At 42.7% G+C, this 27,952-nt stretch overlaps 2 protein-coding genes across 3 annotated transcripts in view; one reads left to right on the top strand and one right to left on the bottom strand.

Moving 5' to 3' along the window:
* The window catches only part of gfra1a (gdnf family receptor alpha 1a), a 63,756-nt gene extending 47,266 nt beyond the window's left edge, over positions 1-16,490 (top strand). Inside the window, exons 4-9 of the mRNA XM_028988948.1 lie at positions 1,127-1,478; positions 4,581-4,690; positions 5,908-6,042; positions 9,952-10,151; positions 13,181-13,228; positions 16,221-16,490. Coding sequence (XP_028844781.1) covers positions 1,127-1,478; positions 4,581-4,690; positions 5,908-6,042; positions 9,952-10,151; positions 13,181-13,228; positions 16,221-16,376 — 1,001 coding nt within the window. The 3' untranslated portion in view covers positions 16,377-16,490. The remainder of the gene's footprint in view (positions 1-1,126; positions 1,479-4,580; positions 4,691-5,907; positions 6,043-9,951; positions 10,152-13,180; positions 13,229-16,220) is intronic.
* Positions 16,491-23,895: 7,405 nt separating this feature from the next.
* Positions 23,896-27,952, bottom strand: part of atrnl1a (attractin-like 1a) — a 174,525-nt gene continuing 170,468 nt past the window's right edge. For both annotated transcript variants that reach the window (XM_028988979.1, XM_028988978.1), the window contains exon 30: positions 23,896-26,293. In XM_028988979.1, the coding sequence (XP_028844812.1) occupies positions 26,169-26,293 (125 nt within the window). In that variant the 3' untranslated portion in view covers positions 23,896-26,168. The remainder of the gene's footprint in view (positions 26,294-27,952) is intronic.

Consider the following 27,952-nt stretch of genomic DNA (forward strand, 5'->3'; position numbering starts at 1 on the left):
TTTGAAAAGAGGTTGCATTGGATGCATTGGTGCCTCCTCCCCAAGATACAGATAAGTTGCAGGCATAAGTAAATGCATAATACACAGTTGTGGCCAAATGTTTTGAATGACAGAAATACCGGTTTTCTGCTTTGCTGCTTCAGTGTTTTTGGATCTTTTTGCCAGTTGTTTCTGTAATGTATTTAAGTGCAATTGCAAGCATTTTATATGTTTCAAAGGCTTTTATTGACAGTTGCATCAAGTTTATGCAAAGAATCAATATTTGCAGCGTTGGCCCCTTTTTTGTAAGACCTCTGCAATTCGCCCTGACGTGCTGTCAATCAACTTCTGTGCCAAATCCTGACTAACGGCAACCCATTCCTTCATAATCAGTGTTTGAAATTTGTTAGAATTTTGGGGGTTTTGTTTGCCCACCCGCCTCTTGAGGATTGACTACAAGTTTTCATTTGGATTAAGGTCCGGGGAGTTTCCTGGCCACGGACCCAAATTTGTCACTTTGGCCTTTTGGCATCATGCTGGAAAAGGCGTTGATCTTCACCAAGCTCTTCTGACTTCTACCATTCTTTATTCATGGCGGTGTTTTTAGGCAAAATTGTGAGTGAGCCCACTGCCTTGGATGAGAAGCAGCCCCACACATGAATGGTCTCAGGACGCTCTACTGCCGGGTACTTCAGGTTCTGAGAAATCACATGTACATAAGTATCCACAGCCTTTTCTCAATACTTTGCTGCAATTACATCCTCAAGTCTTTTTGAATAGGATGCCACAAGCTTGGCACAACCATCCTTGGCCAGTTTAGTCCATTCTTCATTGCAGCACTTCTCAAGCTCAATGAGGTTGGAGTTTTTTATTATTAATAAATTTTGCCAAAACCTCAAGTAACTTTTTTATTTTTTTGTCATTATAGTGTGTTGTGTGTAAAATTGGATTAAAACGAATTTAATCAATTTCGGAATAAGGTTGTAACATAACAAAATGTGGAAAAAGCGATGCTCTGTGAACACCTTCCACATGTACTGAAAATGTTGTGACCTTGCTGCGCATGGGGGAAAATACGGCCAAAAACGTTAAGAAAACATCATCCAGTAATTAAGCAGTGGTCTTTGATGCTTCTTTTTCTCTTCAGGCGAACCTGCCCTGACCAGAGAGAACAACTGCCTGAACGCGGCGAAGGCGTGCAACCTGAACGACACGTGCAAGAAGTACCGCTCGGCCTACATCAGCCCGTGCACCAGCCGCGTCTCCACCGCCGAGGTCTGCAACAAGCGCAAGTGCCACAAGGCGCTCCGCCAGTTCTTCGACAAGGTGCCGCCCAAGCACAGCTACGCCATGCTCTTTTGCTCCTGCCCGGCCGGAGACCAGGCAGCCTGTTCCGAGCGGCGCCGCCAGACCATCGTTCCCGTCTGCTCCTACGAGGACAAAGAGAAGCCCAACTGTCTGGCGCTGCAGGCCAGCTGCAAGACCAACTACATCTGCAGGTTGGTGGAGAAAAGTTCAGCGTGTTAATCTGCAAACCCGGGGCAGCCGTAACTGAGACGTTCACCGTTGTTTATGTTCGCTTAATACAATGGCAAGCCGGAACAACGAAATGCAAATGACTTGTAGAGAAGGACCATCGGTAACTTCAGACAAAGCAATTGGGAATTAAATCTGGACGGAGACCTGATGACACCAGAGAAAAGACCAATATTCTATTAACAAATAAAGCAAATTAACAGGCTGTCATGGCCGAGGCCTGGGGGGCACACGAGTCGGCATGAGGCAGTATCAGTCAGGATTGATGGCCTGCAACAAAGGAACGAATCACAATTGAGTCCAATTATTTTTATGTGCGATGCTGACCCTTTACTTCTGAGTGGCCGGCCCCTTTGGACCTGGCTGTGGATGCGTTTATCAAGATAAATTAACAATACCAGACAGTGGTGCAGGAAAAGATCTTGCACACATTTCTTCCATGTGTAATCTGAGAAAACATGCAAAAAGCTGATAATCATAATCGGCCTGAATTTTATCACGATCACTGATTGCGGTTGTATAATCACCCAGCACCTACATCAGAGATACCAACCGTGTTGAGGTTACACTAAACAGTCCTTCAATTTTTCAGGATTTTCAGATTGCTGATTTTGTGGGATTTGATGCAATTGTACATTGTGATATTTTCAATCATCTTGCCTAATTTTCGGAAACGTAACATCACAACTGTTCTAAGTGCTGGTGGCAGTATTTTCCATGCACGACAACACTGCAGTCACCTTCACTATATGGGACAAGTCCCCTATACTGTCACTACTGACCAACAATATTCCTCCGTTCTTTACGTGGGAACCCCCTGCAATACAGTTCTTGACCATCGAAGGTAATCCACAGTAAATTAACATCTAAAAGGACAAACATCAAACAATGTACAAGCAAATGTCCAGTCCCCCTGGAGACACTCAAGGTTTAGGGTCTTGCTCTGGGACACAATGGTTATAAGTGAGGTTTGAACCTGGGTCTTCTGGTTCATAGGCGAGTGTGTCACCCACTAGGCTACTGTGCCGTTCGCTGTAAAAAGCCTGACTAAAATCCCCTCTAAAAAGTCTCATCGCCTCATCACTGTCCCATGCAGCAGTAATGAAAATTCCCCAGGCTGCAGAACACCGTGAACACCTGGTTCCCACTGGTCCTGCTCGGGTTCTGAAGAGGAAATCGGATGCTGCACATCAGAGTGATCGCGGCACCTGAGTGCTGGTTTCCCAACGTCTGAACTCCAATCAGTGGCTAGTCGAACTCATTAGCCCGCGGCTTACTGCATGGCAAGGCCCTAATTAGGCGAATTAGGCGGTGTTAAAGACCGCTGGAAAGTGATCAGCTCTTCTCGCGCAACCTAAGGATAATTGAGCCATTTTAACATTTCATGCTGCACTGAAGAATACTTCCATTAGGTGTTCACCCAAACATTTTGAAGGTGACATGTGAAGTGAATATCACTGATCATCTTACAGAGATACCTGGAAGTGGGTTGGTTACTTTATGCCTGAAATGAATGGAAATTCAAATGTTCCTTAAAGCTTACATGTTGGAAGCTGAGAAAATGGGGAAGCATAAGGACATCATGACTGATGATGGCAGGACTGCTGGGCTGTAGCATCTCTAGCATTCCAGGGTTAAGTGTCTTGCTCAGGGATACAATTGTAGTAAGTGGGGTTTGAACCTGTGACTTTGTGGTCTTTTGGTTACCCACGAGTCTGCTACCACCCCAGAACTGGACCATGCAGAGAAGGCCTGGTGAATCAGGAAAAACAAATCCAATCCAAGAAGTACAGCATGCCTTCGCAGATTTACAACCGTCTATGCCTTGTTGGGTTAGGCACTTTTTGTCGTAAAGTTATGATCATGTAAGATGCGGTTTACTATTAACTAGAACGTCCTCTCTAAATGTCACTTCTCCATGGCGACACAGTGTCACATGTCTCGTCAGCAACCAGCAAAAGTGTGAGTTGACACCTCTTGAGATGTCGATCTTCCCGGCTTCAGGCAAGGCTCTGTAATTGGGAGGCTGGGCTGATGTTATTTTCACCTTGGAAGCAGCCAATCAGCCATCAGCAAGGAAATGAAGAGGGGCTATTAAAGCCGAACCGCAAGCAGCACCACCAACACCATCAGCGAGATTATTGGAGTCGAGCAATAAGGCAGCCGCCCCGGGTTCCAGGCGCGCCGCTGCTCGCCCACCTCAAAGCTCTCTAAACTGCTTGTTAGGCCTTCGTTTGCCACTCTTTATTGGCATTATGGCCTTGTAGACGTCTTCAGGATGAATAGTGCCAGGAGTACCTCTATGGGAGCGCGGCGTGCTAATGACCAGACTCCTACAGCCACATCTGCTGCTGGTGGGCGCGGGCGTCTCTGCAGCCGTGCATGCTGGGAATTACAACCAAAAAACAAAACCGAGACGTTAATGCTAAGAAATGGAGTTCATTTAAGAAGCCTCCTGGAGATTTCACTTTCAACTCTTCCACCTCCCCCCTCAGCGCGAAACTGCGTCCTTTCATCTCTATCTGTTTCTTTTTTCCTCTCTCTCTTTCTTTCTGGAGTCACTTTATCCAATAAATATACATAAATACGCCCTAAAACATCTGTGCTTCTGTCTGTCTGCCCGCCCGTCACTATCTTCGTCTGTCTCCCTGCCACTCTCTGTTGTTTTAGCCCCTCGTCAGGGTGCCTGCTCTGAAGAAGGCTCGGTAATGGGAGAGCCTGCGAGTTTGTGGAGATGGATTGACAACCGCAAGGCTCTGCCAATCCCATGCCATATGTCAGGAGGCTCGCAGAATGCCATTAATTCGGTTTCTCCTCTTTTCTTGTTAGCTCAGGAACACACACTCTGGTTCTCATGTCACGTTTGGGTGTGCGTGGGCGGGCATTTGTGTGGTTTGCACTGCGAAGTGAACATTTGTTTTTGGGCAAGTATGCAAATGATGGGATTTTTTAATTTTATTCCAATACCAGTTGTTCCCACTGCGGTATAGTAGGTGGGAAAAACATGAATTAAGATACTTTTGTGAGAGAAGGACAACACTGAGTCGCAGGATCTTCTCTTTCAGGTCACGACTTGCTGACTTCCTCACCAACTGCCAGCCAGAACCTCGCTCCCTCTCCGGTTGTCTGAAGGAGAGCTATGCCGACTGCCTGCTGGCCTATTCCGGACTCATCGGTAAGTCAACAACGGCTTCTGAGCTCACTTGATTCTCGTCAGTGCTTCAGGTTGTCCCAGGTCATCTCAACTAATCCATGTGGGCCGGTCAGCATGATGGTAAAAACCTGGTCTAGCACCCCTGCTGGTGGGCTGCACGTCTAACACGACCATTTTTTTCCCATGAGAATTTTATTGATTTATTTATTTATTTTTATGCTCTTTGCTGTCTGCCGGGGATTTAAGCAACCGTTCAGCCAGCATCATTGGCGTGAACCTCACCACGCTGACTGTTGGTGTAATTTCGATGTGGGCCGTTATCACCGGTCATTGTGTTTTGTTCCATACAGAGAGGAGGGATAAAGACACAGTGCAGGGAGAAATGCAGGAGACGCCGGAACCTTACAGATATACAGAAAGACCCAGGAATAGAGATGGATTCTTCCTCCACCCGCTGAGAACCCTTTCTTTTTCAATTTTCCCCCTCTGAAGCTTCCCAGCGCTGAATGCAAACACTCTCATCCATCCCCAAAAGCTGAGGCAGCACGCCTGGGTGTGTGCCACTGGAAGAACAATGCATTTGCTGAGCGGCGCGGCAGACAGAGCAGCGGCGGAGTGCGGCTATTTACTCTCGTGGCGGAGAAGAACCAGAGCGCGCTTTATCTCCTGCTTGCTTTGGAAATCCGCCCAAAACATTTTCTCGGTGCGCGAGGACTGGATGGAGACGGGAAACAAGGCCCTCGGAGGGAACTCGTCTTCATCAGGGCTTGTTCTTTTCAAAGCAGCAAGAGATCTGTCGCCTTTCGGAGAACACACAGGCTCGCCATTCACACACATTCGGTCGCATTGGAATGATGTTCCTCTGTTGATAGTGCTAAGTGTCAGTGCTCATTTTGCAAAGGAACCAGCTACTTTTCAGGTCCAGCTACCTGTTTACATGATGAGAGTAAATGAGGGAATGTAAATGCTGTAAACGCTGTAATTGAGGGAATGGGATGAGAAAGAGAAAGTTTTGTGAATTAGGGACTTACAACGGACTGCCCTACTGGTGGTAGTAGCCTAGTGGGTAACACACCAGGAGACCCAGGTTCAAATCCACGTACTACCATTTTGTCCCTGTAACTACTGATTGTAAGTCGCTCTGGATAAGGGCGTCTGATAAATGCTGTAAATGTAAATGTAAATGTACTCTGGATAGAAGTGTCAGCCAACTGTAATGTAATGTTTTTGGCTCTTAGGTACAGTGATGACCCCCAACTACCTGCGGACGTCCCACATCAGCGTCTCGCCCTACTGCGACTGCAGCAACAGCGGCAACAGCAAAGAAGAGTGCGATCGTTTCAGCGAACTCTTCACCGACAACGCCTGTCTGCGTAAGTCACTGAGCACTCCAGCTTTCCATGAATGTCCATGAACCCTCTCTCCATTCTACGTACGTGTTCGCATGTATGAATGTTTTTGTTTAGCTGAGCTCCGATTTCCGCCGCCCCGTCTCGGGCGAGATCAGCGAATGTGGCCAGATGTGCCGCAGCCAAGCCCAGTGGCGTCTCTCCTCACGCAGTGCCTCGTGGTAATTATAGGCCCCTCCCACAATCGCTGAAGACCCACGTTCAAAAACGTTCAAACATGCAGCAATGTGTGCGTGGTCCCACTGTGGGACTTAATGACATAATGAAAAACCCTGCAGCAGCCAAGTTTACAGGTTGAAGGAAATCATCTCTACACATACACACACACACACACACACACACACTGTGTAGTCCCCTAAGGGGACTTCAAATCTGGGCACCAAATGGGTAAGCAGAACAGCCGGATTTTTCCAAAGTACAAAAAATCCTACAGCTGTTAAACAGACATGTTGTCAGCCATATTCTGAATTTTGGTATTAACTGAGCGTGACATTGACACTGGCATTCATTTGAACATTATAGCAAAGGAGAAATGTCACCTGCCCCTGTATTCTTCAGTAGGAATTTTTAAGGATTTCTTGGAAAACATGATTCTGACCCGCACCAGCTCACATGGAATGTTGTAGTTCTGTGGGTGTTGCCTTTTTGAGTCACACGAAAACAGCCACGTTTATCCAGTTCAGTACTGTGGAGGCGGAGCACAAACACTGGGAGAACATCACAACAAGGGGAGAAAAGTTCAGACCTCCCATCTGATCCATCGAGATTCGTTATAGAATCACCTCTTTGATCAAAGAGGGGAGGGGGCTTGGGGGTATTTAATGGGCCAGGCAAGCCCCTTCATGGTATCAGAAGAGAGAACAAAGGAGGGCTGGAGCTCCTACCGCTGTCCAAGATTTCAGCTCCACGGAACATGGAGCTACAGGAGCAGAACACTGAAAGCTGGAGGAGGAACCAGAATTAGTCTTGGCTAGTGTCGACTTGGACAAACACCACAGGCCGCTAAATAAATACAGAGCTTCAAACCACAAGGAACCCCAATATACAACCCTAATAGCTCACCTGGTGCTAAAGACCTTCCATATAACCATTTACCAACAAGGACAAACATTTTTTAATTAACAATGCTATTGTTAACTGATGCTATTGTTTTTTTTATTAGCCACTACTGTAATGAAAACAGGTGGTAGTAGCCTAGTGGGTAAGACACTCGCCTGTGAACCAGAAGACCCGGGTTCAAATCCCACTTACTACCATTGTGTCCCTGAGCAAGACACTTAACCTTAAGTTGCTCCAGGGAGACTGTCCCTGTAACTACTGATTGTAAGTCGCTCTGTATAAGGGCGTCTGATAAATGCTGTAAATGTAAATGTAAATGTAAAACAGCTATTGTTGCTATTGGCTAACTGGTAATGATTAAACGGCTAACGATAATCTGTTAGGCTGACTTTTTTTTTTTTAATTATACACAGTGGGTGTGGAGGCCAACCAGCAGACCACAAAGTCACAGGTTCGAAACCCCACTGCCCTGAGCAAGACACTTAACCCGGCGTGTCTTTAGCGGGGCTGTCCCTGTAACTACTGATTGTAATTCGCTCTAGATAAGAAGGCGTAATATCACTGGTAATATCAATATTGGAACACATTTTTAATACTGAGGGGGTTTTTTTTACCAGTAAAAGTGTAGTGTAGAGGTCGTAGTCCGGTCAACATCTGTGAAACAGGAACGTCCAATATTGATTTTTATGGTCCTAAAAACTGTGTAATGCGTGAAGATCTGATTACTGTACTAAAAGATGGACTTTGAAGGTGCATCAGAGTGTCTGCTGCACCCTGGTTTAACAGGCAAGGAAATCAGATAATGAAAATGGGCAGGCAGTTTGGCGCTAGTTCACAAGCCGGTGTCTCGGCGTTGATAATGATAACGGCGCAGAGCATATTTCATGCAGTCAGCGGTGTTCATGTGTTCCTTTATGTCAGAGCAAGATCAAACATGTTTGTGTGGTACAGATTGGCCATGGACCCGGTGTGTCAGTGGAAAGTGACCTTTATACAGATAGAGGGGCTGAAATGGAAATAATCGAGTGGGACCGGAATGGAAAGCATTGTCTCAAATGGCACGTTAATCGTTAACCTGGAGTCTTTCAGAACCAACTTCACATTTCCGAGGAGTCTTCATGTTTGACTGATAGGAAATGTCAGGCAGTACTGTTTCATGTAACATTTCCACTGTTTGCACGTGTTGAACATCAGAGGAATGAATCAGATTCAAGGTTAAGGAAGTGCATTTTCACACACATTTGGATGTGTGTTTTATTACAATACTGGCAAAACGCTGGCTGAATTTTTTTTTTTGTCTGCATCATAAATTTTATCACTATGGTTCAAATGGAACAAATCAAAATTGTTTTAGATCAGAGGTTAAAAGTTCAAAGCAGCGGCTGCTGACATCTCATGTTGAACATGAAAATCTGCAATCTGGAATATTTTACTAATTGATAATTGGCAGGAAAAGCACATAACTTGTGAGGACTGCAGAATATATATAACATACTTAACCTAAAAATTCTCTCCTGTAAAAAAATGTTGGGTTATTTTGAAATATTCATTAAAATAAATGATTTTCTGTCCAGATATTGTTAATATTTTAAATGGCAGTGGTATATGGAAATGGCTGTTAATGAATGCAATATCTGCATAAATGTAGAGGTCCAATGGAATGATGCTGTGTTCTTTAAAATGAAGCGGAAAAGATTAAAATGTCATCGGTTTTCATTGACTAAAACGAGACCAAAATAGTAATGGATAATTCCGACTAAAATATGACCAAAATGCTCAGACCTCTAGTTGACTGAAACTTGACTAGACTAAAATCAGTATGGACGTGATAAAGATGAATACAAACTAAAATAACAGCTGGACACGAAAACTAGACTAAAAGTAACATTTTGACAGGCCGCCAAAAAAACAACTAAACCCACCCATAAGTCTTCTCTAGTTGCAGGAAAATATGGCCTATATTAGCTAAGACAGGACCCCACCTGTCAATGCTGACAAATCAACATTTCAAGCCACAAACAGGAAGATCTACTCTAATTTAATTCCACCATGACACTCCTTAAGGTTTTGTGACACCCTCAGTGAGCTGACATAATTTTAAATATTGGAGCATTTTATTCTAATCTTTCTAAGTGTAGGCTGGATTTTTAAATGGACTCAGTGACTCAGGGAGAAATAGCCGTAATATTGGAGGCCGGTGAGATGCTCTGCCAGATAACCCTGCCTCGCCGCCATGCAACAAAACCCCACCAGGTGCGCTAATGCAGCCGTTAAAAAAGCCACCTCAACAAAAAAGCCATGAGTGTAGGCATAGTGTTTCCCGGATTTCTCTGTCCCATAATTGTGAACTTGACATCTCAAGAATCTTCCATTTTTTTTAGTTGGTTAACACCATTTTTAACATGTACTGGTGTTGCATTTTGTGAAAGTGAAGTGATTGTCATTGTGATACACATAGCACAGCACACAGTGCACACAACAAAATGTGTCCTCTGCTTTTAACCAATCACCCTTAGTGAGCAGTGTGTGTCTGTGTCCCCTGCCTGCGTCCCCTGTTTGCACTTTATGTAACCCCGTTTTTCTGTGTCACACACATGCATTTTGTCAGTATGTAATCGTTCAAATGTTACATGTAGCACCAGGTTCCGGAGAAACGTTATTTCGTTTCACTATGTACTATCTAACATGTATATATGAAATGACAATAAAGCTCAACTTGTAAAATATCACTTTTTCACATAAAAAGTGTTAGTTCATGGTAGTTTATAGAGGTAGAAAAAATGTGGGTAATTCATATTCTGCTTTAACCCGCAGGCAATGCCATACAGGCCTTTGGCAATGGCACAGATGTGGGCGTATGGCAGCCCATGCCCCCAGTGCAGACAACTACCTCCATCACCACCCCATCCCAGAGAGCCAGGGACCGCTCCCCCAACTCTTTGGATGCCGCAGCGAACACCAACCACCTCAACCAGGCAGACAACACCCTTTACAACTTCTGCAGCAGCCTGCAGGTGAGGCGTCCTGAACATCCTCCTGTTCAGCATGAAACCCTTGGCACTATTCATTTATTACAGAAGGAAACCAGTCAGAAACTTTTGTTTCACAGGTCAGTCATTTAATAGCCAGCAGCACATTTAGCCAAAATTCTGCAGTGAAATAATAACTTACAATGTTAACTTACGAGAAACACTAACAAGTATTCTGATGACCCTTTGATCATTGCCATTTCATACAAACACTAAGCACACTTAATAAAGATAATCTTTATGGCATTGTTAAAGGGCACCCACACACAAAAACTATACAATGTACGATAAAGATGTTACTTACTATAAATAAACAAATCAATAAATCAAACAACACATAATAGTTTATTTAAATATTAAATATTTGCCATATTTATGTTACATTTTGAGGTAAAACCTTTTGAAGTGTTTGGCTGTTTACCAGAGTCTTACTGTCCCTTAGAAACGACATGGACATTGAAGAAGCACATTCTCTTCTCTCTAAAGAGAAATCATAAATATAAATGATAGTTTAGTCCTTATTTATTCATTAATACCACAGAGGAGGGGAATCTAGGAAATATTTATTTCCGTGGGCTTGAATTATAATCGCCCTGGTGGGGCTTTCACTCGCCACAAGGCATTCAATGAAGTGTTTTTGATACTTGCAAATGGTTGATTTTGTCTCAGCAATATACTGCATCAAGACTGGAGCTTCACCCAGGGAGGAGGCGGAGCCCCGCTGGTGTCAGTGTTTGACAGTTAATGCAAAGTTAACTATCATTCACTCCTAACGCATCTGTTCCACACAGTCTTTCTCTGATGTTCCAAGTTCAGCTGCCATCTAATTCCACCAGTCTTCATCTGGTAAAAAAGCTGACACACACACCCTCACGCAGTTATTGAGGGATAATGAGGGTGTGCCGCAGCTTGCCAGGGCCGAGTTAATGAGAGTGTGTGTCATGATATCAGCTCCTCTCCATCAGTAATGTCCGGTGAGGGAGTCCAGCTGTCAGAGACACACTCGCGGGACCCGGCCGTCATCTGACCCGCAAAAACTAAAGGACGCAACTCAAGCAAAACTGGTGAAACAGCAAAAGGACAAGACTGGCATACAAATGATCAATCTGACTGAGCTGGAGATGTTTTGCACAGAAGAACCTGCAAACATTGCAGCCACTAGACAAACACCAAAATACATGCAGCAGTAATTGCCACAAAAATGGTGGTTCAACAAAGTACATAGACACATGGGGGCTGAATACAGATGCAGGCCACACTTTTCAGATTCGTTTTTCAGATGCGCCATCCCAAAATGTGCAAAAGTTCAAGGGGTATGAATACTTTTTCAATGCACTGTACATACAGCTTAGGAAAAAGATATTTAAGTGCATCTGCGTACCTCCCATGCAGGGAGCAGGTGAGCGGAAATGTAGTTGCTTAACCTGTAGTTAACTCAACAGACTGGCCAACTAATTTGGGAAAATAGCAGAAATTGATTTGATTGGCTGGCGTTAAAAATACATGTGAGCATACTGTTACATACTGAGACTCTTTCCCACCCTTGTTCCTGTAATATTTAAAAGTATTATAAAACTTTTTAATTGATTTAGAGTCCTAATTACTTAATTTTTAGAATATACTTGTTTTATTTGTTGTTTAACATTATTGTGACCAATATCAGCTTTTGGAATTTTAGTTTAAAAGTGGGAAAATCTGTGTAAACATTCATGCATTCTGCATTGTCCATGAAACCCTCTCTGCAAAAACAAATCACAACTATGGGAGAGTGAGAAATTTTGCAACTACCCTTAAATAACAACGGAACTGTGACAAATATTCATATTAATGTGGCTCAATAAAAAAAAATAGTTTACTCCCATTTTGGTCTTCAGTAGACAGTGAAGGAGACGTCATTGTGTGCGCAGGACTATTCGTTTAAATTCACAGAAAAGTTACGCTGCAGGTTCCTACCTCTACAGGATCCATCTGTAGTGGAATCTGATTTGATTATTGACTCGGTCAGTATTGATCATAGATCTGCAGTGGAAGACACTCTGGAGTCTAGAGGACCGATCTTTAATTAAGATCAGTTGATCTTAACTGGTTAAAGGGTGGGGGTTAATGTAGTAATATACAAAAGAGCCCCAAATTCCTCAAATCCCACAGGTTTGGACTTGAACCGGGCCCTGTACTGTTTAAGCAGATGGGTGCGTGACTCGGTCCATCTCACCACTCCGAACGTGGAAAGACCTTTGTCGTTTCTGAACAGCAGGATGGGAGAACCTCACACAGCTTCATTTCCATAAATTTCATTTCCTGGCGTAGGCAAGTAAACACAGGAGAACCGAGGCCTGTGGCCGTTTTCTGCTCAGACCAAGGCGTCGGCGTCCGCATGAGGCCGAGAAAACCCCATTAATGGCCACGACCCGCCACGATGACTAACCGTCACTTATTTCATTTGTATAATGACCTCACGGTTAAACCACACGTTTTTACCAACATGTACAGGAAACAGCACTGATTACAGAACTCATTCTGGCCCATTGTGTTTTAAAGCTTCTTAACAAGAAATAACCAGGAGACCAGGAATACCCCCAAATCCCCCCCACTAAAAAAGGGGGCTTTGGCATCTAAAGCCGTGGTGAGAAGCTGCTGTCAGATAAGATGACGTTTTACCGTGCGCCGTTATTTTGGGCGGCTCCTGCCCCTCCGTTTGATGTGTGTAATAAATAAATGGACATGGCGAGTGATGAAAAGATGTTTGGCGGAGAACTCCTGTGCATCTGGAGAAGTGCACTCAAGCAATTCAGTCTTCAAAGTGTGGCCCGGCTCTGGGTTTTATTGCGGCTCGTGGCACACCTCATCCTGAAACCACTCATGGTGCGGAGAGAGCCCCCACATTTCACATCTCTCAGGGACTTTAATAGCACATAAACAGAGCGGAGAAGCCACCCCAGAGTTCTAATTCAGAATGGCTTTTTATATTTCATTTTGGCATTCAGCATCTTTCTCTTTCTTCTTCTTTTCTTCAGGCTCAGAAATTGAAGTCCAATGCTACAATAGATGGTCGGTTGTGTGTGGTAAGTCCTCTGTTTAATTATTGTGGAATTAGCATCCATAGAGCACAGATTTTGCAGTTCATGAGTCCATCTTCCAATGAGACTTTAGACTCTGGGCACTATTTTCAAACTGGCACTATGCTCTAAGCATGGGGATTTTTCATGTGTGTAAGGTCATAAATAGACTAGCAAACGAGCCCTGTACTTATAAATGTTGCTGCTCCAATTGTACCCTCTGTTTTTGCTGACCATGTTTACTAGGGTCAGGACCTGCACTGTAAAAAGTGAACACTGGCTACTTAAAAAATTAAAGGAATCTGTCACATCTAATGCTAATATTTTAGCATTGACATAATGTAAATAAGGCAGGTTACCCCACGTATTAACATTGGACACCTGAGCAAGTCATACTGTCCCTGTAACTATTGATTGTAAATCGCTCTGGATAAGGGCATCTGATGAATGCAATAAATGTAAATGCAAATATTAATTACATGTGAGCAAATGTTCTACTGTTCTTGTCCTAACTTAACACATTTTATCTAAAACATCCCAATTCATTAATTCAATTACCTATAAAAACATGATAACCAAACCTGACCACCTCTAGTCTGTATGGTTATTTGATTATTACTTACTACAGTCAGTGATAGTTTCATAGAATGGATTGCATATTTACATGGTTCATATATTATGGGTGAAAAAATGCGTATGGAATAAAAAGAAAGCGATCACGTGTCCTGCTCTGTCCTGAACTCTAATGTGTTTATTTGGAAATAATTAGTCTGCCTCACAGTTCTGTATCAAAGAGCAGTATAATAACCGGAGACAGAGTGGGCTGTAATGATTGATGACCTCCGCGCTCCTTGTGAAAAGTGACTGGTGACCTTGAACAGACCTGCGGAGGTCACGTCTGCCCTAATGCACCGGCGCTCTTTGGAGTCGGCTGAGCCGAAATGCGAGTGTTGCTTATCTTTTGCCTTTTAAAGTTCAGTAAATGTCAGTATACATAATAAATGCTGTGTTGCGCTGCAGAGTGACATTTAGTGAGGTAGTGGCAGGTCCAAACAGCATGAGAAAAAAAACAAACGACGACCCCTTTTCACTTTAACATTTCATTACGGCTTTAAAGAGCTTTTTCATCTCTAAAGAAAGCTGCCGCTTTTTCACAGCTGAAGTTTGCATTTTTGCATATTTTTTTTTTATTTTTGAAATGTTAGATGCGGATGTTTTTGGTACGCTGATTTATGACAGCACAACATTTTATAAATTAAGAAAAAATGTCTAACCCATGCCACAAATGCAGTGCCATAAAAATAGTCATTTTAATGGTGATGTATTCGTTAGAAATCAGGTTTAACCCGTGTCTTTACTCCATATTCTTGAAGGTCCCCTGTTATGAAAATGTTACTTTACTGTGAGATTATTTAACATTAATACAAGTTCCATTCGCCTGTCTATGGTCCTGCAGTGGTTAGAAATGGTGATAGGTGTAAAGAGCGCTTTGGTCATTCTGCTTCGCAGAGAGCAGCAGCTCAGACGGTCGGATCTGGAATTTGTCTCCTTATGGCGTCATAAGAGGAAAGTTTACTTCCCGTTTCTCATGCTTTTTCCACGCAGAGAATTTTCCACCCCCTCCCCTAAAAAAGTAACTCTGAGATCTGAGAGTTGTTCAGGTAGATAGCAAGATCCTGATTTGGTGAAGAATTTGCTGGAAGGAATATTAGTTCTTGTTTGGAGGGGGCGCCAAACGTTGTGGTATTGATGACGTCATTTCCACGAATGCCCCCTCACTTCTATAGGCCACTATCTTTCTCGTCCTTTCTCTGCCTCTGTCCTCCTCTTTAATATACTGATCAAAAATCAAGACCAACTATTTAAAGTCCACTGGATAACTACTTAACTGGTAGATAGTCAAATAACCAGCCTGAATTTTTGTCCGAGTCTGTCACACTTCAAATCCTTCAAAGGTTAAAAGTTTTCATTTAATTCCATGTTCAGTTACATATTAACAAGGTTGTAATGAAAAGAAAATAATATTCTGGAAACATATGAATTTTAATTATTTTGTAAGGTAATCCTTCAATGAAACTAATAATTTTGTTATGTTTTACTAATATGCTAAGATTCTGTCATTTATTTTTAAAACACCTGCATTACTGAACAAAAACAGGGATAATACTGATTTTAACTGGATTTTAAACAAATTTTAAACCTGTTGAAATTATGTTTTTTAGTTGCCTAAGATTGCTGTAATCTACAGCCTCTTCCACAGTACCGTTTAAAAGTTGGGGGGAATTTAGAAATGTCTTTGTTTTCCATGAAATACATGGAAGATATTACAAAATGAATAAGAAATAGTCAAAGCCATAGTTAGAATTAATGAGGCAGCTGATCCCAGATTTGCTGATGCACTAGATACTTTACTAGTCTGAATCTGGACAGTTTTATTGCTTTTTTAATCACTGCAATATTTTCAGGTCTACTAAGATCATTTGATCAATAATGAACGAATCTTTTAAAGTGACAAACATGCATTAGTGAACACAGCATTCCATTGGAACTCAAGACGAATTATTGCTGATAATTTTTGATCAACTTGATATTATTTTAAACAGATACAGGAATTGAGTTGGACCAGAAACCATCACGGGGCAGTGGTGGCCTAGTGGGTAATCGGAAGGTTGCCTTTTTGATTTCCGAACCGCCAAGGTGCCACTGAGGTGCCACTGAGCAAAGTACCATCCCCACACACTGCTCCCCATGGGGGTTTTACAGCTGCCAACTGCTCACCAAGGGTGATGGGTTAAAAGCAGAGACCACATTTCACTCTGTGCTGTGCTGTGGTGTGTCACATGTGACAACTAATCACTTTCACTTCACTTTCACTTCATTTCTAAATGTCATTACTTTTTAGCAGCAGATTTAATGCTTCATATTTGTCCAAAAATAACTTAAATCCCAATAATATTGTATATGTAGACTGACGCACACACTTGTTTTTGTCTTTCAGGATCCACAAATTGAGAACGCCAACCCCTCGAATTCCATCTCCAGAAACTCATCCGTGCTTCTGTCACCTCCCATCGGCTCTCTGCTGCTCCTGGTGGTTACTCTGCTGCACTGCGGCATGCTGACCAGCCTGCACTGCACAGCAGGATGGTTGTAGCCACTTGACTTTTGATCTGCCCACATGGACCGTGATGAAAATTTGTAAAAAAAAAAAAAAAAAAATATCTGTTCCCACTTGACCTGTACAAGATTCCCTCTGCTCCTCCATCAATCTTTCTCTCACAAATCATTTCGTATGGATTTCAAATCCTCTGTTGACACTATGTGCAAAATGTGATTTAGGTGCAACAACCTTCCTGATCTTCATTCGGAGAGTAACAGAGTAGGCGGGGCCTATTTACTACATTCCGAGATACGGTGGCTGACTGAGAATCTATTGTCATTGAGGAGAGGATACGAGCTAAATGTTTGCACAATGCTGAAGACTGTCAGCGGAGAAGTGTTGAAATTCACCTCATCTGTGCAGTGTTGGGTGTACGTGTGTGCTCAGTGCTCACTTCCTATTCGATGTAAACCAAGCAAGATGAATGGTCCATCTCAACCGACGATCCATCTCAACTGATAGCTCCGCCCCTCCGTCCATGTATTTCATGCAGCTGTAGCTTCACATACTGACTGTTAACACTGCCCTGCTTTGGGATTGGGTCAAGAGGACTATTTGCTGGGGGAGTGCCTGACGAACACAGTATAAAACAGTAGGCAGTCCTCAGAGTGGAGGCGGAGCCGATGGAATCTGATCTCTGACATCACTCTCAGCAACCATTTAAATATGATCTTTATCGTGTTGCCGCCCATCACAGGGTCATGTGACTCTTGGGTAATCCTGATTATGTGTATACGTTGTAACCTTTTTTTTTTCTTACGTCCAAACAATCTTGAACGTTTTTTGTGGAATTATGGGGAAACTCCCGAAGCTTTTCCTGTTGCAGCCTCATGTAGCCCATGCCAAGCGTCACCTCAGCCGCTACACATCTTACAACATTTATGACACACCGCTTATGTTCTAAAGAAGACAAAATGTACAGTACACGTTATTTACGGGGAGCATTAAACTATGGAAATGTATGTAAATGGCAACAGGGGGTACATATTTTGTTTGACGAATCCTCAGTTGGCAACACAAATACTGCTTGTGCAGGGAATGTGCTAGACCCCAACCCCACACCATTTTAACATGGGAGCATGGGGCGTCATGCTTCATTACTGTTCCCGCAAACAGGTGTAGAAAGTAGGCTTCAAAAAAAGCATGATTTTTTTTTTTTTTTTGGTTTGTTTTTTTTACTTCGGAATCCGATGTTATATTACGTTACCATGTTATACAAAGCTATATTGCATTTTCGATAATGTTATATATATATACATAAATATATTTTTATCTAGATTCCAACCTAGCTAATCCAATCCTCAGAAAGAACTCCTAATAATTGTCCATAAACTAGTGCTATGAGCAAACTGTCAGTACTCTACCACTACTTCTCTGCATATACAAAAAAAGGTCTTATTATTTTTGTATTTTTTGGATCATGGCTTTAATTTATTTTACCATTGCCCATTACTGTATGGTAAACCACAAATTAATATCAAAATATTGCAAGGGTGATTAATGACTGCAATAAAAATTGATTGAGATTGAAGCTTGCCGATGAGGGAGGAGCTTTTCTGGGATAGGCTTGCACTTGTGTGCAACTGGAAGTGGCGTTTACTGCGGCTTCGTCTGAATGTGTGCGTAATTGGAGAAGACAGAGGGTACCATTGAAAATGATTCTTTACGCCGAAATGACTTTTAAGGACTTAACGGGCAATCGGCTGTTGGGGTGAGGGGAGGGAACGAACTCCTTCAGCTGTCCACTACATTACTTCGCTTGTGGAATTGAAAAAAAAAAAAAAAGTGTACGAGATATTCTATACCAAATGATTAATTAAAATTGTGGAATCATCGGACTGCTTTGCGTTTCATTCGTCTTGCAGAACCATTAGATATTTACAACAGCAGTGCTGTGACTGTCATCGTGGGTTCCATTAAAAACAGACGCGAGGCCCAAGTGCATAACAAACAAGACAAACTGGGTGGCACAAAACACAAATACGGCACCACTGGGACAGTATACTGCTGCGTCCAACAAGGACTGGGGACTGAGGAAAGCCTCTGTAAACACTCATTTCGAGTTCTGAAGTCCCACTTCCCAGGTAGGACGCAACATGAATACAGAGAAGCACACATGAAAGCAGCTCAGGGATGGAATGAAAATATGGGATCAGTAGTCCAGGTTTCTTTAGGTCTTATCTGTTGTTTAATGGATTTATCGGCATGTCAGGTTGCAGGTTGAGAACATGGTGAAGCACATGATTCGCCTGTTGTCTTCAAACTATACTCTGCATGTTCAATAGTTATTACTGTGATATTGTATTTTGTATAAAATGCTTACAATTTCAAGAACTGAGGGACCTTTTGGGACATGTGAATTCTTACCACTATAATCATTCATGTCAATTTAGTCTCTAAATTTAGTCTCATATACACACAGCTGAAGAGAAAGTGATTGGCATTGTGTAGCACAGCACATGGTGCACACAACTCAGTGGCACTTTGGTGGCTCGTGATTTGAACTGGCAACCTTACAATTATGGGTCCACCTCCTTACCCGCTAGGCCACCAAGGCACCGCTTCAATATAAACTTTGGATTCTAAGCTCTCTTAAAGACCTGTCCAATCAATTGATCATAAAGCATATGTTTGTATCCATAAACAAAAACCTCACTTTCTGAACATGCATGTGCAGTAATTATAGCAGCCAGCAGTTAATCTCTGTGTTAATTTCTGGCCGATAAATAATGTGAAATGGATTCATGGTAGAGGTCTATTTGGTGGGGGAACTCCTGATAGCATTTTAAAGGTTTCCTGAAATGTATTGTTTTTTTAATTACTTTTATATCGGTCTTGGTGGTCTCCTAATACTGTATTTGAAATTGGTACAGAATTACAGCCTCTTTGAGCCAGTCCCACAATGAGATTTCCCAAGGATGGGCCATTTTGGTATATCTGTAGCTTTAAATGCTAATAAGGAGGAGAGAGGCGGGATGAGGAGGAGAGCGGCCTATAGAAGTTGAGGGGGAGAAGAAGTCATGTCTGTGTTTTTGAACCCACTGGTTCTTCAGAGTCTTGTGTGACGGACGTAAAAAAATACATTTGTGCTAATTTTTACATCCAATCACTGAGCAACTGCAATACTTCACACGGTTTTAAGCCATGCCGGTCGGTGGAAATAATGTTTTAGATGGGGGGTGGGATATTTTCTGGGTAAAGAAAGCATGAGAAATGGATGGTGACCTTATGATGACGGCAAAACATAATGACCAAAGCACTCTTTATACATATCCCCATTTCTTTAATATTTCAATATTTTCTTTAGACTTTTGATAGATGTGGGATAGCCACCACAGTGTTTTAACACTGTTTTATAAAGAGACACCCATGCAGTTCACATTTTTTATCATGTTACTGCTTCAATCAGATAAAGGTGTCTTCAAACCCAGCAGATTCTACAGCAGGTTCTTTAGTGACTGTAGTTGTAGCAATATAAATCAAAGTTGGACCGGAACCTCTCCCTCCTCCCTTAGTGTCAGCAGCAGAGGCTCTGGGTTTACTTTTATGAAGGAATTTTAAAACTCTAATGATGTACTGTTCCCAGTTCTAATGCTGTACTGTTCCTACTCAAGTGATGTGAAACATCGGACGTCCAGAAACAATGAATTTTCCGCCAAATGATCTTAAATGAGAAACAACTCAACATGCACATCCAGAGAGAAATACAGGAGCATCACAGAAGTAAATCTGGATTCCATTGTTCTCCAATTTGAAGCAAGAGTCAATGTCCACATGCTGATTCGGTAAAAAGTGTCGGATGGGATGCACTAAAAAACTGTACAAAATTGTGTCTATACCAAAAATCCATGTTCGACTTTCTTTTTATGAAGTCTGCATAACTAAAAATGCTTTCTGCACATTATTTTAATTCTACTTTAAATAGCTGTATTTAATATGTTTGCTTAATGTTATATAATAATTGAGGAAATAGCATTTTTTGAAGAATAAAGCTAAAGGACATCAAAATACTTTTAAAAGAATACACTATCAAATAGTATTGTACTGATTAGAGCCATAGACTCCAACATTACTTATTTTATCAGCACTCTTTATGATTTTCAGCACATCATATTCTCAGTTCACAGGTATTATGTTCTGTAAATGCACAGTTCAAACAACAAAATAACATTAAAAACCAAAAACATTAAAAGCAGCTACTTTGTTACTTTACCTTCAGCAAAACTTTCACTTATTTTTGAGTAAAAATAGACAAAGATACACACTTCACCTCAAGGTGTAATATCTGGCCTGGATATACCTTCCCCAATCCTGAATTTAGAAACCGATCCAACATGTTCAGGTGGGTTTAAAGGGTTGACCGGTGATGGGATTTTTTTTAACCGTGCAGAGTTCATAAGTTCTTCTCTGGCTGAATGTTATGCACTCTGCAGAATGACCAGCTCTGTCAGTCCCCAGGATGGATGTTATCTCAGCTACGCTCGGGTTTCCATCTTGCAGTAACACGCCATGTCACGCTGCAGAATTTTGGCAGATTGAAATGTCTGTCACCTTCTGTTTTGGCTACAGGCCACTGCAGTGTGATGTTACAGAGCTGATGGCTGAAGTGACCGCAGGACGTCTGTCTGATCTGCTGTAAATATGTCAGGTAGTTTTCTGTAATAATTATTTTTAATAAGAGTAATGCAGAAGAGGCTTTAAACACACACACACACACACACATATAGTGCATCTAGAAAGAATTCAAACCGCATCACTTTTTCCACATTTTGTAATGTTACAGCCTTACTCCAAAATGGATTAAATTTTCCCCTCAGAATTCTACACACAACACCCCATTATGACAACATGAAAAAGGTTTACTTGAAGTTTTGTCTAATTTATTAAAAGTAATAAAAATACTAATAAAAGCACATGTACATAAGTATTCACAGCCTTTGCCACAAAGCTCTAAATTGAGCCCAAGTGCATCCTGTTTCCCCCGATCATCCTTGAGATGTTTCTGCAGTTTAATTGGATTCCACCTGTAGAAAAAAACAGTTGATTGGTCATGAATTAGAAAGACACACACCTACCTATGTAACGTCCCACAGTCCACAGTTCATGTCAGAGCACAAACCAAGCATGAAGTCAAAGAAATTGTCTGTAGACCTCTGAGACAGGATTGTCTCTAGGTATGAATCTGGGGAAGGTTACAGAAAAGTTTCTGCTGCTTTGAAGGTACCAATGAGCACAGTGGCCTCCATCATCTGTGAATGGAAAATGTTTAAAACCACCAGGAATGTTCCTAGAGCTGGCTGGCCATCTGAATCGAGTGATCGGGGGAGAAGAGCCTTAGTCAGGGAGGTGACCAAGAACCCAAGGGTCACTCTCTCACAGCTGTGGACAGAGGAGAACCTTCTAGAATGACAACCATCTCTGCAGCAATCCATCATATGGTGTCTATCTGTATGGGAGCGTGGCCAGACAGAAGCCACTCCTTAGTAAAAGGCACCTGAAAGACTCTCAGACCATGAGAAACAAAATTCTCCGGTGTTCTCCGGAGACAAAGATTGAAGTCTTTGGTATGAATGCCAGGTTTGGAGGAAACCAGGCACTGGTATCACCAGCCCAATGTTTTTCACTAGTCAGGATAGAGTGCTCCAGAACACTATTGAACTTAGACTGGGGCAACCATTCATCTTTCAAAGATATCAAAGGAGTGGCTTCAGGACAAATCTGTGAATGTCCTTGAGTGGCCCAGCCACAGCCCAGACTTGAATCCGATCGAACATCTGTGGAGAGATCTTATTAACCCATCACCATTGGTGAGCAGTGGAAAGCCATTAAAAAGTAGCAGTGTGTGGGGCCACCACTGCCTTAGCCGCTAGACCACCACTCCCACGAGTGCCCCTGTGCACTGATGCTTCCCATCTTATCTGATGGAGCTTGAGAGCTGCTGCAAAGAACAATGGGTGAAACAGGCCATGGATAGGTGTGCCATGCTTGTGGCATCATTTTAAAAAAAAAATAGCTGCCATAGGTGCATCGACAAAATATTGAGTAAAGGTAAAAGACCACTTCATCTTTCATGACTGGCAGTCCAAACCCATTTATCCAGATAATATCTTTCCAATCATTTCATAAATTCTTAAATTAATGTAGCCAATAACTGCTATATATGTAAAGTTACTACCAGTTTCTTAGTCAAGTTCTGTTTGTAATGGGCTCCACCAAAAATTTCCAATTTTTCAAAAATGGGCAATGGGCAATATCGATATTTAAGTAGAATATATATTCATAATCATTAATCATAATTACAACCTAATCAAGTTACAACCTTGGTTTGATTGAGGTCTGGCAGAGGTCCGAATTATGGTTGACGAACAGCTGTGAAAAAATGCAAACGCAGAAGCCCGTCTGCAGGAAGTCTGGCTCTAAGGCTGAGCTCGAAGCACCACCAGACTTAATATTCACTGGATTGATTTTCACTGGAACATTCCCGCTGGCTTACATTTTGGGCAAAAAAATGTTGATTCGTATCCATCGTGCAATCCGGGGTCACACGCGGTCCAGATGCAGAACACCAGAGCTCCACGCAAACTCTTGTATAAAGCAAGGATTCTTCACCAGGAGAACGTGGTTCTTGGCTGGAGAGGAAGAAAAGACTTGCCTTTGTTGTCCGACCTCGCCGCAGTCAGGGTGGGATGGGAAAGGTCACACAGGACGACAGAGTGAGTCTTTCTGCTCTCCCTGTGGGAGGAACAACCAGTAGCTTTGTAGCTGGACCACAGTCTCACCCCACAGTTCCCCAATTAGGCCGAGACAATTAACAGGCAGGAGTAGGCAGTAATGGCTTAAAGATGGACATCTCCGGCCGCAGCATTAATCACTGGCCAGCAGGCCATCTAACTCGGGCCGTGTGTAACACAATGAGCCAACTGGGGAGGAGGTGTGGCCCAGCTGACCAGCGCTCCTGTGACTAATGGAGAAGAAAACAGACAGACAAAGAAATCAGCCAGTCATGATAAATGACAGCATGTCCACGAGGCGCTGAGAGGACGTGGCCTTTAACGTAATGTTTAAGAGTGTCAGAAGTGAGGAATGGTGTGCAAATATTTTTTCTATGAAGTCAATTTAAAGGCAATGATTAGGATAATGCAGCCAGTAGCCGCGAAGACGCATAAACACATGGACCAGACCTGATCCGTGAGAACGGCTGTAATCTCAGGACACACTGACAGCGGAAAAACAGCCAATTTGTGAAGTCTTAACATTTGCAGAGCTGTAAAATCGTGTTCTCCTTCACATGCGAGGACAAAAGATCAACATGAGCGACCCAAATTACTTAATAACTCAAGCTATGTAATTTAGGAAACATTTATATACATATCACAGTCTCTTTAGGAGGTATTAAAAAGGTTTATTCTCATCTCACCTTTGGGACAAAGGAACAGTGATACAAAATTCATCAGATCTGCATAAAATACATCACCTGTGAAGTTTGTGTGAGACCAAAAAAAAAAACCCCACATTTTATACACATTATGTACACATACAGATATTAGAGCAATTCACCCTAAGCAATTTCGTTAAATCAGTTGTCAGACATTGTAGAATGTTAGAACGTGCCTTCCGAGCTTGCTTCGGTTTTTATTAACTTTGGTAGGTAAACAGGGGTAAAGTCCAGAACAGGATTTTGTTTCAACAAACTGTATGTTAGAAACAATATCATTTTTTTTATGTGCCAAACCTGAGTGGATCGTCCCAATAATACCATGTTCTTGGCAAGAAAATTGAAAATGTCTCTCACTCTTCCTTTGTTAAGGAGCATAACTTAATTTTTTTTTTCTTGTTTTACAATTGCACTATGGGGGTGGGGTCTTTGTTAAATAGTACATGGTATACTGTGCATACTGTTGTTCTGACAATAAATCTCTCTTGAATCTTGAATTTTTCTTTCTGCTGTCACTTTGCTTAAGCATTAAGTATGTGTTCACTTATGCATAGCGAACACATTAGTTCAGGAACTGAGCAGTCATACCTTTGCATTGCACCATTTTATTGCATGATTACCAGCTAATTTTCTAATATGAATCAAGTGTTAATCCAGATTATATTAATATGCATAACCTTATTCGTGCATTGAAATTGGCATAATGCAGAAAGTATGAATGTGAAATCCAGCCACTGGGGACACATGACCGTGGGTTTCTTGTGCCAGTCCCAAGCCCAGGTACATGGGGAGGGTTGCCTCAGGAAAAGCATCCGAAGTAAAGTTTTTCGGGTCAACCAGACCGGTCCACTGGTGCGACCCCTGATGGGAGAAGCTAGAAGGAGACGATGACATGAAGCGTGGTTGTGAATGACTGCATTGTCATAGTTCTAAGTAACCACCTGAAAGAACGGTCAGAAACAGTGTATTTCATTTTATCATCCCTTAACAAAAGAAAATAAGTGAGTGGCATTTCATTTTTTTGGTATATGATAATGTATGTGAATTATTAAAACGGGGACGTGGGCCTTTAAAAGCCTCAAAAATCACCACCGGTTCAGACATTAGTGCATTGCGAAAATAAATGAGATTGCTCTTCTGGCGGTATTAATGCACATGCTCAATGAGGCATTTGGGTCTGCAACAGAGGAAAAATGAAAACCAAAGCTCTCCCTTCAGTACCGAGTACCGTCGCGCCAAAAGTGGCTTTAATGTTCACACAATCCGTCCCATTTAACGGATCATCAAGCAGCACAGACGCAAAAACAAACAAAACGCGGCCGATCTCCGCCGGGCCCGTCATATGCGACTGACGTGTCTGATCTCATGGCCCTCTTTAGTCTCTTTAGTGCCTCCTCTGAACACATGCATGCAAAGCGCCAAAATACATGGCACATTGTGATGAAAACATGAAAAATACTTCACATTTTAAAATCGTAGGGTTGCACAGTCAACTGCGCATAAAATCAAAAGCAACATTTTAATCCAGCTGGCACGACTGTATTGTATAGTCATCAAGCATTATTTGTCTCTGTGTCATGTAATGCTCTCATAACAGATTTATGAGACTCTGTATTATTGGTGAATCTAATTTAAATGAGGAATCCGACCTGCAATGATATTTAATAATAATTATTATTTCTGTTCTCTTTTTTTTGTAACAACCATGCAGCCCTACTTTACAATACAACATAACCAAGTGTGTCAGTGCAGACAAACCCTTGTGAGACATTTTGGAAATAATCACAGATATGCTTGACATTATTATTAAAAAAGAACCAGGAGAGAAAAGGAAGCTCCTCCCCATCACCCCATCAAACCCGGCACAATAGAACGTCACTTGCAGTCATTTCAGCACTAACTGAAGCTTGTGTGCTGTGCTGTAGCTACCAGGCTACCACAAATCAGGAAGAAAGACAGGAAATGTACGTCTGAAGCCACCCAAAACATTGTTCCCTTCCAGGAGAGGTTCTGCAGGTTCTATGGTCCCCGTGAAGATCCTGGGCAAGAACAAGCACCTACTACATGTTTAAGGGTCACAAAAGTACAAAGGCTGGTAATAGTGTGTGCACTCCATTATGGAGTATGGAAGGTGGGAGAAACCATCACTGAGGCTCCGGCACGATGTCACCACCAAGGTCTTTCTGGTGGCAGAAAGAAAAAAAAAAAACACTCCGAAGAACAAAGAAATAAACAGACACAGACAACAAAAGCACAAGAAAGAAATAAAATCAAATCAAAGAAAGTTGGGCCGGGTGGGCCGGTGGGGCCGTCGGGGCAGCTGGGGTGCGGCCTCGCCTCCGTCAGCAAGTTCAAACGCATGTCCCCTGGTGTGGCACCACGTGCTGTTTACGACCCTTCGGGCCGGAGCATTTCTCTTTGAAGTCACCCGGCTTCTGCTGAGCGATATCGACCAGGGCGCTGGCTATGGCAATTCCTGTGGGGATGAAACACAGGGGCGGAGAGGAGGTGAGTTTCAGACGAGCGGAACAGGCGCTGGGTCACGTCAGGTCAGGAAATAAGAGGCTAACGGCCGCCGTGCCGAGAGTCGCCCCGAACCTCTGCGCCATTCCATCACCAGCGTCACATCAAAGCCGGATGGCAGAGGCGGCACCGCAGGTATTCAGCGGAATTATGCGATGCTGAAGGTACACTGGACACTTTATTTGAAACACATTCCCTATAGGTCCTAATCCAAACAAAAGATTGTGTGCTGCAGGGTTGCCATTTCTCACTGGATCACCAAAACACTCTTTTCACCCATCAGGCATCATTTTAAACATATTAAACATACATGCAGGTAGTATTTTTATTTATCTGTCGGAAATACATTTTTCCATGGAGGTCGGGACTTATAACTGGTACACAGACATATATACCTTACATGAGATTTGTGCGCATAAGGACAGCTGATTGGATGAAAGGAAGGTTTCCCAGAAGGTCTTCGCTATAAAACACCTGGTGAGCAGGAGCACAATCGTCTCGTTACGTTCCTGTCGGTGGCCGCGGGCGGCCAGGCCCGGTGAAATACGACGCCTCCACGGTCGATGTGACACGGGCCACCATTTCACCCTCCCCACAGCTTCCGCGGCCGCCCATCAAACCCCATGTTTCTCCCATTTGCGTGACGAGCCTCCCTGCCAGCGGCCGGCCTGTTACTGCGCCGCGAGACGCCAAGGTCGCGGTCCACGGAGACACACTTGTCTCGCCGTCCTGTTTACACCATCCAAGGGCGACGGTTACATAAATCACCTAACAACCGCTTATCGCCAGACATCTGGTAATCAGAACTCCACTTTGCGGTTGCCAGGGAGTGTTTCTGAAGATAATTATAACCAAAGGGTCAATACGCATCACGTCCTGTTACTTAGCAAAGTGAAAACGAGAGAACTTTTCAAGTGGCCTAATTTGATATGACAGTTTATTAAGAGGGGGCCATTATAGTGCCCGAATTCTCATTTAATGAGTCCAGTCACTTGTGGCTCCATAATCATGACGGTCGGACATACAAAGGAGAGCCGGGGAATTAATTGAGCGCCGATTCTTCGAGCTCCTTCTTTGAGGAGATGCTGGTGAGGAATGCTAATTCGCACAAGGAGCCGATACATTTAATGAGCTGACTCTGACCTGTGTGCCGTAATTGAATCGAGCTCATCTGCATGACAAAAGTCTGGGAAGCGACAAGGCTCTTATATCATTTTTCAGCTCCTGTCACCGCCGCTGACCCACCTTTCGCATTTCCTGCTGACCGCTGGGGGTGACGCACCGCACTATTTTAGGGCCTCCAGCCATGACTGCACTACAGCAATTTAAATCCTGTATGTTGAAGCAGACGCGTGTGTGCATTAAGTGTACCATTTATATATACGACTTCAACCATGTTCCTAAATAAAGTCACATTTTTTTAAAAGGGTGGATGGTGTTTGCACCTGGGAAATAGTCCTGATTAAGGCTATTTTATAACTCATTTAACACTATTTAACACTATTTTGAATCTAACTTAAATGAAATTAAATCTAACCTTAAATCTAAATTAAAGGGTTGCACTTCTAGTTCTGTCTTCTGATTGTGCTCATTTGTAGAAATGCACATTTGT

Source organism: Denticeps clupeoides, chromosome 8 (genome assembly GCF_900700375.1).
Source record: "Denticeps clupeoides chromosome 8, fDenClu1.1, whole genome shotgun sequence".
In the NCBI taxonomy this organism is placed as follows: Eukaryota; Metazoa; Chordata; class Actinopteri; order Clupeiformes; family Denticipitidae; genus Denticeps; species Denticeps clupeoides.